Source organism: Oryzias latipes, chromosome 4 (genome assembly GCF_053564925.1).
Source record: "Oryzias latipes strain Hd-rR chromosome 4, Olatipes_Hd-rR_3.1".
In the NCBI taxonomy this organism is placed as follows: Eukaryota; Metazoa; Chordata; class Actinopteri; order Beloniformes; family Adrianichthyidae; genus Oryzias; species Oryzias latipes.
The window spans coordinates 27500627-27516958 of NC_136240.1; the positions used below are offsets into that span (position 1 = coordinate 27500627).

Consider the following 16332-nt stretch of genomic DNA (forward strand, 5'->3'; position numbering starts at 1 on the left):
AACAAACAGAGGAAATTAGAAGTACAGGGGGCCAGTAGCGATGAGGAACAACCCCAGCATGTTGATGTAGTTGAATTTAAAAAAAGGAAAAGAGCACAAGATCGCCAAAGGCTCCAAGAAGAGGCTTTTAAACATTTGGAAGAGGAACAAAAAAGACTAAAAGAAGAAAAGGCTTTAAGGTTCCAGCAGCATCTTCAGAGGAAAGAAGCTGAAAGGATTGCATTAGAAAAACAAGCAAAAAATTTGGAAGCAAGCCAGGCTGCTTTGGTTTGTAACGTACAATCTTTTGAGAAAAAAGAACGACAGAGAATATGTGAAGAAAGGATTCCAGAACCTGATAACAGCTTTATGATAAAGGCTGCTTTTGAATCAGCTACACATGGATCCTTTGAAGTTGTAAAGGATGAAACAATCACAACAGAAAATAAAAAGAGATCAGTTGCATTCGATTTAGCACTTGCTTCACAGAAACTCATCGACACTGAAAAGTTCAGAGCACTAATGACAGTTGACAAAGCGCTACTCAGATTGCTGGCACTGGACAAAAACAATCTGATCGAAAAACAGATCGAACTTCTCAAATTATTGGAAATAGACGATGAAGAAATGTTTGAAGAATTAAGAGAAATAGGGGGGTTCCGGCTTAAGGACGTTATATTACTAAGTCGTAGTATTATTTGTCACACGCCCCATTTGAGTCATGCAACTCTGCAAGAAATGTTAGCAAATAGACGTCATAAGCATGGGGCTTCAAATTCGACCGCTGTGAAAGAAAAAAAGGCGCCTCCAATACCAATCCGAGATACAAAGAAGGCGGAGGATAACAGTCAAAATAAGTTTGCAAATCCTTTCCCCCCTAAAAATGCGAGACAAAGGATGGAAAACATATCTGACCAAGGCTCAGAAGAAAGTTTTCAGCACAAGTACCCACATCCTCCTCCTCACAACACCAGGGAGATGGAGGTTTCTACCACAAAGGGACCATTTAAGACATCAAGAAAACTAATACCGCCTTGTGCACCTGTTGTCAATTTGGACACATGTCATCCACCCTTCCCTGGTAAGGACCACTACAGCTTTGATGAAGAACACTGTGACTCTAAACATATTAAGCAAGAGGAGGTCTTGGATGCAAGTGTCCGCCCGAAAAGGTCAGATACGTATAAAGATAGCTCAGAGGACGAATCCAACTACAGGCGCCCACATCCCCCTCCTCACAACACTAGGGAAATAGAGGTTTCCAGTACAAAGAAACCGTTTAATGCGTCAAGAAAAATAAAAGTACCGCCTTGTGCACCTGTTGTCGATTTGGAAACATATCATCCACCCTTCCCTGGTAAAGACCACTACAGCTTTGGTGAGGAACCCTGTACCTCTGAATATACCATACAAGATGAAGTGTTGGTTGAATTTGAAAGCCTGGAGATGACAGATTCTTCTGTAGATATCTCAGAAGACAAGGTTAACTACAGGCACCCACATCCTCCAATTTGCAACACTGAAAAGATGAAAGTTTCCCATTTAAGTGATTCGGACCCAAAGATTGGCTCTCAACATCAGAACATGTTCGTTCCTTTAAAAAGACCAAAACTGGAACCCTTGTCTCTGACGCGTGGACATAATTTGACTAAAGGAAATCTCTCACCTACTCTTCCAACAAAACGTTTTCATTTGCCTCCGATTAATCAAAAACAAAGCAAGGTTAATCAGAGCACAGACATGAGAACGTCACAATGCACGCCACGCCCTAGTACCCCTCCCAAGACAAGGCTGCAGAGAACTGAGCCAACGCCAAGTGACTCACTTCCAAAATTAGAAAATAAGTTAGGTGCGAGACAGCTGACTGAATCTGAAGCGGAAGAGTTCCTTTTTCCTTGGAGAAAACCTCAACAGGACATCCGCATCCCAACAGGGGGGAAGAAAAGACAGGACAAACAAAAGTTAAAGAAGCCTTAACAACCCTTATAGGATAAAACTAGGCACCAAATGTAGGATTAAAGGTGCTCTAGTTTCCAGAATAAAAAGAAGGAGGGTCAAAGGGCAAGAGCCCAGTTTAGTTTAGCATATTCTGTTTAGTTTAGTTTGGGTTACCATGTAACCTTTGTAGGATAGAGCTAGGGACTAAATGAAGGTTAAAGGTTCTCTAGTTTCCAGAATAAAACAAATCTATTCAAAACTAAACCTTCAAAAGAACACATTTTTAAATGTAGATATTTGATTTAAAATGGAAATCAAAATAAGGATTTTGTTTGAAAAAACTAGTGGGTTTTTTTTTCATGTTGTGGGAATGTGTCATCTGGGGACTGTTAAGAGATCTAGTTTTCCAGGAGCGTGGAAATAACTACTGTAATTTCAGGACTATAAGCCGCTACTTTTTTCCTGCACTTACAGCCGTGGGGCTTATTCAGTGATGCGGTTAATTTATGGTTTTAAGTGGCGGCCGCGATGTACGTATTTTCGGACACAGTTGTTGTGGAAGGAAACTTCTGACCCACGTGCCGCGAGGAGGCGCGCGTATCGTGCTGAGGCGCGCGCTTTTCAGTCGCCGCTGCTTTATTTTAGCGGTGTGTTTTTTAACAGTGTTTTTCAAACTTTCCTGAGCCACGGCACACTTTAACCTTGACAAAAACCCCGCGGCACACCAGCATCTCTGTACCGGCATGGTCTGTATTGATCGACAGCCCCCCCCCCCCCCCCCTCCCCGCAATCTCACGTGCATTTTGTGATAATTGTGGCCGAAAAAGCAGGAATTTGCGGCTGTTTTTTCTAAGACATGAAATAAAAGTTAAATTAGAAAATTTAGAAACTGTTTGTTCGTTGAGGTTTCTAGACATTTCACGCGGATTACTCATTGTGCGCTGGGACACTGGCCCTTTAAGCCAATGCATCATGGGAGATGTAGTGTGAAAACTGCCCAAAAAGGGCAGAAAGACTTGCGTCTCTAAGCTTCATAGTTTTGTTCACGGTCTGACACCGTACTCTGTGGAAAGCTACACCGCTAAAGACGAGCTTTAGCTGGTATTTTTGTTGGAACTGAGAGACTTTATGCGCAGAATTAAGAACAAGGAAGTGAAGACTTTAACCACTTCTGATTGGTCAGACTGATGACATGTGATTAAGCCTTCAACAATCATTGGCGGAGACAGTTAAAGGGGCGGGACTTTTCCGCAAACCGCTATAGCTGCAGGTAAATCGTGGTACCGTAATTCTTATCAAAATGTCTTTAATAGAATCAAATAAACACAAAGAAAAAGCTATTTTAAGATCTTTTATATTCGTAACTACTCAGTGTTTTATCAGGGCCTGTTTGGATGAACAAAGAGCTGATTTCCTGGAGATGGAAAATGTTTTTAGATCAGTTAATGATTAATGAGGGCAATTTCCCACGGCACACTTGACCATCTCCTACGGCACACTAGTGTGCCGCGGCACACTGGTTGAAAAACACTGTTTTAACCAGCCCTGTTACTCCCATAACGCTGCCGCGACACAAGCGGAAGGAGAGCTTTACCCGTTTACCCCTCCATGCACTGCTGATACTTGCTCATTCTTAAACGCTTACAACAGAATGGCGAATGGCATTGGCCCCGCCTTTAGCCCCTAAGACTCATGGGAAATGGGGGATCGCGGATGTAAATTTCCTCATCATAACTGAGGGAGGTAATGTTGATTATATGGTTACTGTTTGTAATTTTATGTATGATAACTTGATTGTCAATAAGTTAAAAAATAAATAAATAAATAAATAAATAAATAAATAAATACATAAATGAATAAAAAAAACCATAACTGAGGCTTGTGAACAGAATAGAGTTCCATGCTGTTTGGCAGATGTAGATATACTCAAATACATCAGCCTGAGGCAAAGCTGACTTCACCCACAGTGTGCTAACGAATGCACTCACTCTGGGAGTCAGGACGTGATTTGTCAGGATGACAATGTTGCCTAATACATGCGGCTTGTATTCCGACGCGGCTTGTGTATGTATAAAAGTAGTCACACACGTGAAAATGGGTGGGTGCGGCTAGTAATCGGGTGCGCTATGTGGTCCAGAATTTACGGTAACTCTTTGGGATTTCTTTAAAAACGTTACTTTTCACTTCTTTTATTTCGAAAATACAACAAACTGTAGATTCATAGAAATAAACAATGTGCATTTTTGGATTCGGGTGTAGAAATGACTTAATTTTGGGTTTTCTCCAGGTGCTCTGGTTTCCCCAACACAAAAAAACTTTACCTTTCACTTCAAATGGATAAAGCTGAAGATTAGAAATAAAAACAAATTACTGTTTCTGAAAATGCAAACCCATTTATCCTAATAAAGTAAAGACAGCAAAAAAAAGACTGCTTAAGAAAGTTTTAGAAGCTTTAAAAGTAAAGAAAAAAAAGATCTTTGCCTTTGGCAAATAAAACTGAGGTTGTGGTTTGGGTGGTAGTTGGAGGCAGGTGCCTCAGAAGTCCAAACCCCGCTTTAAGTCTTTTGGGACTTACAACATCACCACTTGATGGGAATGACCTCAGCTTGAGCAGAAGGTTGAATGGCACTGGCTAGAAAAAGACAGGTCAAAAAAAGTTACAGAAACCTTAAATTTGGTGAAGAAAGTGCCGGGCTTATTTTAAACATATTCTTTAAATCCATCCTGTGCATTCGATGTAAAGCTTTTACAGTAAATGAAAGATAGAATATCCTTACCAAGAAGTAGGGTCTAAGGGCAGGGATGCCCAGTTCAGCTTAGTCTGTTTAGTTTCAATTTGATTACCATGTAACCCAGGTTAGCTCTATTTTACATGGTTTACATGGTAACCCATGATGAGGTCTACAGCACAGACACTCCCTGAATTCTGCTGTGTGTGTAGATGGAGCATCCACTCATTCTGCTTCCATTTTACATCCTATCTTTGTGAGATTTTCTGCTGTTGCCACTTTGAAAACAAAGAACAGAGCTAGGCTCAATATTGAGCATGATTTAGTAGCTGTAACAAACCTGCAACCTCGTTTGGAAAGACGTGTAGCACAAAGCAGGCACATTGCAGCCATTAACACAACTTTTTGTTTCTTTTTGCACATTGTTTCAATGTTATTGTTCTTACAAACTGAGTGATCCTTTATTTAATTTTATCCCGGCCACTCGTGGGTGAAACCAGGGGACATCCTGGACAGGTTGCCAGTCCGTCGCAGGGTCACAAATCAAACACCCATGAACTCTCACAATCACATGAAGGGACAATTTAATGTAATCAATTAATATATGAAGCATTTTTTTGGACGGAAGTTTAAATCACAACATCCTGAAGCTTCCCCCAAAACCTCGTGCTCTGACACCAGTTGTTGCAAAAATCAAACACCCGACTCCAAATTTCCTTCATTTAGTATTTATCTGAAAGCAAATCATAAGTGAATTTTTTTCATAGCTGGAAATAAATTCATCGGCTGTTCCTGAATTATTGACTTACGTCAATTTAAACTGTGAGTGAATCACAACCATAAAGCCGTTTTCACAGGTTTGGATCTGATTGATTAGAAGACATTGATTAGATTTGATTAGAAGTCATGTGACCGTGACTTTCTGACCTTAAAACACTTTTGTAGTTTAGACACGAGGCATGACTCCACATTGCTTTTTGCTTTTTTCCTAGTGTAGAACTCATTTCTAAAATATTTTCCAACAACTTTGTTGTCCTGCAAATATTTTAGAAATATGTCAAAGCACATTTCAAATTTGTTCATTTCAATGATTTGAGAAACTTGAACAGCAAATTTTTAAAGATGATTGCATTTTAATAGGTTTCAACTGCAGTCTGAATAGGTTTGCAAATGTTTTTTATTCAAAATTCTAATCCACACAAGTTTGTAAAGCCAAATGTTAACCAATAAATGTAGTTCTTTAAGAATAGAGGCAGCATTATTGTTTCATTAACATGAATACAAAAACAGAGAAACTAAAATCTGATTCATTATTATTTTATTGTTATTGCTCAGATAGAAGCTCTTCTCTCAGAAGAAAATATATATTCACCTATATTCTCCCTAAATAGATTTCAGTTAGACTGTAAAAACAGGATCCATTTTTAAAACAACAGATTAAACTTCAGGAAGTCAACGCCAAAATAAAAGTCTTCCTTTCCTGCAGCTTCACATCCCAGCACAGCTCTGCTGGAAATGTTGAAGGCACTTCAAGCCCGAGGTCAAGCGTTGCATGTCCTTCTTAGACATCACCTGTTTATGCTGAAAGCCAACAGCTGACGCTTGAAAATAACTAAATATTTCTGAAAAAATCAGTCAGAAGTCCATCATCCTTTGTGGATGCCCAAATCGACATCAAGTTTTTAAATACTTGGACTGTAAAAACTCTTAAAAAAATAAATAAAAATGTTTCAACTTGGGCTAAATACGTAGTCTTGAGTGTAGATGAACAACTTGGTGGCTCCCTTGTGATGTTTGAGGACCCGAGTCAGTGTCGCACAATAGGTGGAGATGGTGGAGACCATCATTTCATTTTACAGTCCAACAGGAGGGTATTCCAGAAAGCAGGTTATGCTAGCTCCCACGGTAAGTTTGAGGCTAAGGAAGTTGATAACCTCAGCTTTCGGTTCCAGAAATGAAGGTATGTATCAGGATATATCAAGTTGCCATAGTAACTCATGCTCTAAACATAACCTGGTCTGGAGCAGGTTTGGTTGAAGGTTAATTTGTTTTCAGAGAGGTGAAGCAGCATGGCGTGTCCATTTGAAGATGATTTAGTGGATGAAGAAGCTCAGATAAAACTTTTTCCACCATGAGAGGGTGATAAGACCACATATGGATGTTGGAAAGATAAACTTTTTGACTTTGATCTAACTTAATTATTTGCATCAGTTAAGATAAATCATTTATTTTGTTAAGTCAGCTTAAAATTAACACGTAGTTTTCAGGCAGTTATTTTACTTTCATTCAAATTAATTCAATTAAGTAGGTGTAGCTTTGGTGCTGCTGTTATCAGCGTTGCCGCAAGGGATTGTGGGATACCATTCCCTTTGCCTGTCTTGTCGGATTAGAGTTTAAGTGTGGGTTTTTGACCGAATGTGTTTAGTTGTTTAGGTATTTTACAGTGTTTTGCCGAGTTATTTTGTCCTACTATGCTTAAGTCTCTGCACCACGAGTAAGAGGGAGGGAGAGGATAATGAGTTTTTATAGAACCCCTACCATGAATTCTAGTAATGACAGTGATGGAAAACTCATAGATGAATTTAAGCAGGCTGCGCATGTTGCTCTTTTTATTGTTATACAAATGAGTATATCTGCGGGCTCGCTCAAATTTAGACATATGACAGTTCAAGAATTATAATTAATTAAGATGGAAAAAATATTAATTGAATTGGAGTAATATGACATTTAGTTAGATAAATACGTACATTTGAGTTGTATAAACAATTCTTGAGCTTTACACATGTATGAAATTAGGTTGAATAAATTTAACTCAATTATTTGTTACCATAGAAGTAATTCATTTAAGTTGGCAAAATTGGAAAAGTTTTATATATATATATATGCGTCACAAGGAAAATGGAAACAAGATCAGAAACTCGTGCGTTTACGTTGTCTGTTCTTCTACTACAAGCAGAAACTCTTTGTTTTACTGATGCAGTCATGTTACTTTTTTGATGGACGTATAATCTTCATACGCCGTCATTAAAATCTCAGTCTCCGTCTCACTGAAGTGTAGCGCTCTCTTTTTTTCTCCACGCGTTTCCATAGTGACTCCGGAAATCGGCGATCCATTGAGAATGTCTTTATGTACTTGCTGTGCATGTGCATTAACCCAGGGTTACCAAGTCGAGCGTAATTACGCTAATTCATATCCGGTCTTTTGGAACTGACATACCCAGAGTAAGCAAGTTCAGGCGGATTTCAGCCAGAGTTCAGGCTTAAAGTCAGAGTAGTGTAAACATGCTTCATGGAATACCCCCCAGATGAATTGTAGTGTGTTATTTTGTGTTGTTTTGTGAAATCTAATCTGTTCGTCACAACACTAAAAAGATTAACTCACAATACGAAACAATAACTCACAACACAACACATTAACTCATAATACAAACCAGAACTAATAACACGATACAACAACTCACAACACAATAACTCACAACAAAAAACAATAACTCACAACACAAAAAATAACTCACAACACAACATAAAAACTCTCATCCCAAAAACCCATAACACAAAACAATAACTCACCACACTATAACTCACAATACAAAACAATAACTCACAACACAACAACTCACAACACAATAACTCACATCCCAATAACTCACAACACGAAACAATAACTCATAACACAAAACAATTTTTCACTATGAAAATAAGAAAAATATCAGTTTGTTAAAGTTAAAAAGATGTTCACAGATTTATGGCCTCAGTAACTCTTCTGATAAATGTTCAAATGTGGGATTTTTTTAGTGTTGTGACGAATTGTAGTGTACTATTTTGTGAAATCTCAAGTTAACACTTAAAAATTAACTCACAACACGAAACAATAATTCACAACACAATAACTCACAACACAACAACTCACAACATGAAACAAAAACTCACAATACGGAACAATAACTCATAATACGAAACAATAACTCACAACACAAAAACACACAACACAGCGACACGAAACAATAACTCATAATACGAAACAATAACTCACAATACAATAACACACAACACAACGACACGAAACAATAACTCATAATACGAAACAATAACTTACAACACAATTACTCACAACACAACACTTTAACTCACAACACAACACAATAACTCACAACACAAAACAATTTGTCACTGTGAAAATAAGAAAACTATCAGTTTGTTAAAGTTTGAAAGATATTTACAGATTTCCGGCCTCAGTAACTCTTCTGATAAACGTTTAAATGCAAATGGAAGTATGTCAATCATTTTGTATTAACTCTGAAAGTGAACTACAAATGCATTTCTAAAGAAAAATCTTTTTTTTTGCCTTTTGATAAAATTGTTCAGAAGAGTTTTGATGGCCGGAAGTCCGAATCTGTGAATCTTTGTCAAACTTTAACAAACTGACATTTTTCTTATTTTCATAGCGACAATGCTAATAATAAAAAAGGTCCCCTAATTTTATTTATTTTTTTATTTTCCCCTCTCGGATTATTGAGAGGGCCTGCAAAGTGGGTCACAGAAACACACGGAAGGAAGCGGCTGACATACAGACAAATCTCAGCTTCAGAGAAACTGCAGGAGAATCTTTGAACGAGTTTATGAACCCTGAATGGAGACGTGACCACCAATGTTTTAGCCCAGTGGAATTTCAGAATAAAAGCACAGCAACTTCTGTTGAATTTAACTTCCATTTTGAGTTCAACTGTTGTGTTGTGAGTTCAAGTGTCGTAAGTTATTGGTTTGTGTTGTGAGTTAATTTGTTTGGTGTTGTGATGAATTGTAGTGTGCTATTTTATGCTGTGTTGCAAAATCTAAAGAGTTGTGACCCTTCTGGGCCACTGTACTGCTGTCCTTGAACTGTTTGTTTATGAGTTGAATAAAGTTTGAGCTTCAGTACTTTTTTTCAAACTTTTCCACTGACTTATTCCTCCCTCCCACTAGCAGAGCAGAAACCTATGCACTTTTGTCAAATTTTATTAAAGGAAACAAGATTACATTTCAAACCAGATTACAGATTTCCACCCTCAGATTTTGACAGTGACTGAAAAAACTACTCCTTTACTTTGCTGTCCTGCAGTAATAGATTACACTCCGGCCTCAGGAGGGTGCTCTGTCCAAACAGGCTGCGGAAAAGCTCGCTGCGCGCCTCGTCACTCATGGAGCTGTTGTCCATCGGCGCCATGAAGTTGAGCAGCTTGGAGTGGACGTGGAAGCGGATCTTGCGGCCCTTGCTGGCTCTGGTGTCCACCTTCCTCTTCATCTTGCTGCGCAGCTTCTGGATGGCCAGCCACTGCCGGCCCGTGGCCAGCTGCTCGTTCGAATCCGTCGCGCTGGTCTTGCGCTCGATCAGCTCCCTCAGGAGCTGGTGGTAGAAGTCGTCGTCGTCGAAGATGTCCTCGTCTAGATGTTTGAGGTGGCTGTTGGGTTTGAGGGAGGCCGGCAGCCCCTCCTGCTCGCCTGTGTTCTCACATGTGTCCAGGCGCTTCTCCGTTCTCCCCAGAACTCTGTACTCGGAGCGCTGCATCTGGGTACGCTGCACCAGCCTCTCCTTGTCCTCCAGCACCTGCTGCACCTGGGTCACAACACTCCTGTCAAAGGCCCCGAAGCCCCCGCCGCCGCGGCCCCCCGCCAGCCTGGTTCTGTCGTCCCACTTCTGCAGCGTGGCGGTGCGGAAAGACTCAAAGGAGGAGAAGCGTTTGGCCATGAGGGCTGGGTAGTCCGCCATCTCCAGCTTTCGCTTCGGCGCTCGCCGCTCTGCATGCTCTTCATCACTGACAAGCTCTTCATCTTCACTGTGACCCGCTATGCTCTTCGTGTCTGGGTTTTGCTCCAGCAGCAGGTCCTGCAGCTCCAGCAGGGACCTCTGGAGGGCCTTCAAAGCCTTGTGGGTGTTTCCCAGCACCCCCTGCAGCTCTGTGCCGCCCCTCTTCTGGAACTCTGGGAAGGTGTGAGGCTGCGGCAGCTGGTTAGCCGACACCAGAGCCTTCTGGATCTTGATCCGGGCCTCAAGGAACTGGTCCCACAGAGCCAGCTGGTTCCTCACAGCCATCCCCTTCTCCACCTCCCCGTCCACTTTGTCCTGAGAAAATGTGTGCACACCCTCCTCTTCCTCAACAGATTCATCTTCTTCATCACTTTCTCCAGACTCTCCACTCTCCTCCTCATCGTCATCTTCCTCGCTAACTTCCAGATCCTCCACGCCCTCCGCCAGACGATGATAGTCCATTAAGGAGTCAGAGGTCTTCATCAAGGAGGCATTATCAGAATCCTGCAGGGAATCACCATCCTGAATTTCCTCCTCTTCCTCACAATGATCGTCATCTTCCTCCTCCTCCATATCTTCCTCTTCTTCTTCACTCTCATCTTCATCTTTTTCGCTGATTTCTTCTTCCCCCTCCAACTTCACCTTCTTCTCTTTCAAGTATGGTTTGTTACATTTTTGATCAGCTTCCTCCTCCTCGGTGTCATCCTCTTCCTCCTCTTCATCCAGCAGCTGTCTCCGGGTCACCACCCTCCCCTTGTACCGCGTGTCAGACTGCGGATCGCAGTTGCGTATCCGCAGCGCGCTCGTGGCGTGTTGTTCGTCTTCGTCCTTCTCCTCTTCATCGTTAGGTCTGTGGATTACGCGCGCTCGCGTGGACTCCTGAACGTCGTGATCCTCCGGATCTATGAATGTGGGCTCAGGGTTCAGAAGTTCTTCAAGCGCTTGTGAAAAAGAACCCGCCATTCCGAGCCATGCACGCAGCACTGAGGCGACAGCACGACGGTGACGCAGGCAACACGCGACAGGTATTTGGATTATCCCTGAACGCTGTCTGCAAGGCAGAAACACTCGCGTGTTTGTTTCATTACGTTTTTTCCCCTAAGAAAAACTTGGACTGGAGCCACGTTGAAGCCAGACAACAAACTGTGCGCTTCTATTTAAATAGATAGTAGCAAGCTTGTAACTTAATAAATAAATTTTAATTAAAAAAAACCCCAAATACGTTATTTTGTTCCTTTCTATGACAGTTTTCACACGTTTTCTGTTCTGTGCTGCAAGAAATTAAGTAAATGTAACACTTCAATTTGAAAAGTAAGATCAAAGAAATTTGAGGTTTTCATGGCCTAATTAAAAAAAAACATAAAAATGTTTTGTTAAAGAATCAGGAGAGTTTTATTTTCAAGATTACAGTAGACCATTAGATATTTTCAAATTAATTACAACTTTTTAAAATCTTTTTTTTTTACTTTTTTAAAATTTCGTTATTTGTTTTTCATTATTTTAAATTAATTTAAATTGACATCTTTAGGAAATACTTAAGAATTTTTTGTGCTGAAAAGCAGATTTGCTTGTCAGTAAAGCAGACCGGCAGAAAAAAATCAAAGAGACATGCAATATGAGGAGGAATTTGCTGCAGCTGTGGAGTCTATGGAGCTGATTATTTTATTAATTAGATGTTCTCAAAATATAGTTTTAAAACATTCCTGGTGCGGGCTTTTTTTATTCACCAGATTCTTCAGTGCTAAATAATTACTTTTGGAAGATATTTTTTTCTTTTTTCTTTTTTGCTTAATTCTGATAAGGTACTGCAAGTGTTCGTTTACAGTAAACTGAGATGTACTTTGTGTTTATATTTCAGGTGGACTTTTGATAGCCAAGGCTTATCTGTCACATAGCTGTTAATTGTGCTAAACTCATGTAACGTTGCCACAGGATGTTCCACAAGAAAATGTTAATTGTTCATTCCTCTGGCCATCTATGAATAAAAACTTTCCAAAGTCGCTGTTGCAGATCTCAGCGGGAATCTTGTTTACGCCTGGAAGACAAAGTTTGAGGTGTAAAAAGATCTGTGGTCTCGACTCGAGTGCGCATGCGTGAAATGCTCGGCGACTCGGGGCTTCTCCAGCTACTTGGTTTGATATTCTGAGTTGACCCGCAGAGTCATTTTAGGAGCAAACATGTCTACAAGTGATTTTTATCTGAGGTATTACGTCGGGCACAAGGGGAAGTTTGGACACGAGTTTTTGGAATTTGAGTTTCGGCCTGACGGTGAGTCCTGTTCGGCGGTTAGCTCCGGCTAACGCGGCTAAGCTACGTCGGGCCGCGTTGGTGTTAGCGCCATATTTGTCTAAACTTAAAACTGAAAATTAACACTAATCTTTCGTCGAAGAAGGAGTAAAACCTTATACCCCGCCTAAAACCCTCCCTTTCGCTACAATTCCACCTTGTTTCGTAAGTAGCCCTAAGCTAATGGAGGCAGAGCCGCTTGCCTTTAGCCATCATGTGGCTCTTTTGTGTAATGGATTCTAAGTTTTTCAGGCTGACACCATGTCTGACTTTAAAACCTTTTTAATGATTAAAACTGATTGTTAAGGTGATCTTGAGCCACACAACTTTCCTGTTTTTTAAATAAAGTCTCATTTGAATGGTAAACGTCCACGTGTGCGTGTTTCTAACCATTTGTTTTTACATTCGCTTGAATGAATGAGAGACATAAGCCGTGAGGAGTCTTCCTCATCTTCACCAACTTGTTTGCTTCCCTGCAGGTAAACTCAGGTACGCCAACAACAGCAACTACAAGAATGACGTCATGATCAGGAAGGAGGTAAGTGCCGATCCCTAATGTAAGTTTGGCTTGGATGCTGAGTCCAAATCCGGTTCTGTGATCCAGAATCTGAAGTCTCAGTTCGGTGGTCTGTTCCAGAATCTACAGTACTAATCCACAATTAAAGTGTGTTTCTGATCTAGATTGAAACACGCTTTTTCTAAATCCAGAATCCATGTGTGGTTCTGATGAGCCAACACTGCTCTGGTGCAGAGTTCACAAGTGGTTCTTATCCTCAATCACACATGTGGTTCTGATCCATGTGCCTCTTGCTTCAGAGCTTTTATTTGGTTCTGTTGCAGGGTTTGTGTGTGTGTTTTGTCTTTTTGAGTTTTCTTGAGATTGCACATGAGTGTGTGCACAGATAAATGTGTTTGTGCGTGCTAACCCATGTGTGTTTGAGTGTGTTAACGATTATCAACAGTGTGTGCATGTAGGAGTTGTGGTTTGTGTCTTCTCAAATCTGTATTTTAGCATGTTCACAAATGTGTGTTTAGAGTGCTTGTGAATCCATGCTGTGAGTCAAGCCTGTAGTGAACACACACAAGTAGTGCTAAAAAGTGTAGAGAGTATTTTATGGAGTTTATGCTCACAAAATTCTTTTCTTTTGAATTTATTGATTGTTTTGAAGCGTATGTTTACTAAGGAGTTCATGAGTGATTATGCGTCTTAATGCATGCGTGGACGAGGGTGTTTACACGTTTATTTGAGTGTGTCTGAAAGTGTGTTAAGTGTATTTTCTTAAGTCTTGCAGATGTTTTAAAAAAAGAAAAAGTGCTGACACTTGTTCGTTTTGTCCCATGCAGGCCTATGTGCACAAAAGTGTGATGGAGGAGCTCAAGAGGATCATTGACGACAGCGAAATAACCAAGGAAGATGATGCTCTGTGGCCGCCACCTGACAGAGTTGGAAGACAGGTCTGTCATGAATCTCACTGTTGGCACTCGCTTACATTCACACATTGGCATGTGTGTCCCAGTGAAGCAATAGTCCCACTGTGATCAACGCTTCCTCCGTTTTGGACAGTTGCCGTCGAGTAGACGTATCTCTACTTCCCATAATCCATCTGTTTACATATGCTCCCCGCTAGCTTAGAGCCCCCTCACACCCCCAACCTAACATTACCGGTGCAACAAAAATGGTGAGCAATATTGGAGCTACCTAGCCGTAGAGTTTTGAGCCACATACCAGCTCAAACGAGTACTAGTGGGTGCGTCAGAATGAACCGGAGCAGAGAGCTTGTGGCTTGTCGTTGTAGCTTCTACACCTCAGCTACAATGATTTGGATAAAGAAATACTCAGAAATGCAATAAAACGGAATTTTCTTTACATATGTCCTCCAAAAACACAATTTTCATAGAAGTGGGTTTTCAAAGTGGCATGCGACGCTGATTCCTTTGTAGGATATAGACATCATGTGAATAACGTTGGATATTTACCCCCATCCTCCATTAAAACGTATTTTTTTTAAAAGGATGTAAAAGTTTTACAGCGAGGCGACTGTCGTTATTTAAGGTTTGAGACCCAGAACAGAGAGGCTGAGCAAACTTGCATATGACTGAGGAAGGGGTAGACCATCCAAGCCTGCTGTCACAACACGTTTTTTGGGGGGTTTTCCCCCAAACCTGGTAACTTTAGATAAGACCCTTTGAAAATTGAGCCTCTTAACATAAGTTAACAGGACTTCTCATCAGTGATTCTAGGGGCTGTAAAAACAATCCGAATAAACCCAGAACTTAAACCTACAGCAACCCCTCATCCTAACGCCATTGGACAGTCCTCAGAAGCCTGAAACTAGCATTTTGGGTTCGACTTAAATACATTTTATTTTCATTATCTTTTGTTGTTTTATTTTTTTACAGCATACCAACGCTTTTCTCTATCACTTTTGTTATCATTTGTAGTACAACTGTAGAACAAACTATGAAATCAAATTGATTTAATTCAAAATGACTGTCTATAATTTATTAAATATCCATCCTAAACATTTAGTTTATGAAAAATGTGTTTATATTCCTAATGATTTGAACTGAAAAACAGGGGAGCCGGTTTAGCTCGTGCTGATTTGCTGCGCCTTCCGTCCGTGAAACCAGGGTTCGACTCCGGGCTGCTCCCTGTTCCCTTCTCTACCTCTGTGCCGGTCCCAAGCCCGGTTTGAGAAGGTTGCGTCAGGAAGGGCATCCGGCGTAAAACATTGCCAAGTTTCACCATGCGACTTGTTCGCTGTGGCGACCCCTGATGGGAGAAGCCGAAAGAGGAAGAAGATTTGAACTGAAAAACAGTGGATTGTTTAGTAATAAAGCTTCTTCTTTCTCTTTCGGCTTTTCCCATCAGGGGGTTGCCACAGCGAATCACCCTTTTCAAGCTATGAATCCATAAATCTGAACTAACATCTCTTTTGCTTGATGGAACACGAGTGATTTAAAAAATCAGTTTTTTTGTTTTGGGTGAATCAATTTGGAGATTAATTTAATCTGATAAATCTATTTTTTTAACCTCAACTGTAATTACAAGCTCTAGTCTTTCACTTTACACTAGTTACTTTTTTTTAATTATTATTCTCAAGTTTTTTTTTGAATTTTATTTAAATACATTTACATTTTCTTGGATGGATGTATTTTCGCTCTGTGTTTGACAGAAGTTGGTTTGATGTTGAGATGGTCTGCTGATGGTCATGTGACATGTTCACAGGAGCTGGAGATCGTCATCGGAGACGAGCACATTTCCTTCACAACTTCTAAAATCGGGTCCTTAATCGACGTGAATCAGTCAAAGTGAGTATTTCCCCCAGAGGCTGCTCCCATGTGTTCCGGTCTGGTCTGACCTCAGTGCCTTTTCAGGGATCCTGAAGGTCTCAGAGTCTTCTATTACCTGGTCCAGGACCTCAAGTGTCTCGTCTTCAGTCTGATCGGCCTGCATTTCAAGATCAAGCCCATCTAAGATGCGCACGTCACTTCCGTGCACGTTTATGTTCTTCTACTTTGTTTGTACATTTGTTTTTTGGGGAATTTTTTATTCTGAATAAACAGTTGAGGAAAACCAGCAGCATCCTTCCTTCATGAGCGTTAAAGACAACA

The 16332-nt window shown here is 40.6% G+C and overlaps 2 protein-coding genes across 2 annotated transcripts; one reads left to right on the plus strand and one right to left on the minus strand.

Annotated features, from left to right (window-relative positions):
• Window positions 1-9625: 9625 nt before the first annotated feature.
• aatf (apoptosis antagonizing transcription factor) lies at window positions 9626-11952 on the minus strand. Its single transcript, XM_004068248.5, has one exon. The coding sequence runs from the start codon at window positions 11392-11394 to the stop codon at window positions 9718-9720; it is 1677 nt and encodes a 558-aa protein (XP_004068296.1). The 5' UTR covers window positions 11395-11952; the 3' UTR covers window positions 9626-9717.
• Window positions 11953-12490: 538 nt separating this feature from the next.
• magoh (mago homolog, exon junction complex subunit) lies at window positions 12491-16294 on the plus strand. Its single transcript, XM_004068146.5, has 5 exons — window positions 12491-12699; window positions 13197-13255; window positions 14062-14172; window positions 15947-16029; window positions 16096-16294. Exons 1-5 carry the CDS (start codon window positions 12609-12611, stop codon window positions 16193-16195), a joined length of 444 nt encoding a protein of 147 aa, XP_004068194.1. The 5' UTR covers window positions 12491-12608; the 3' UTR covers window positions 16196-16294.
• Window positions 16295-16332: the final 38 nt, after the last annotated feature.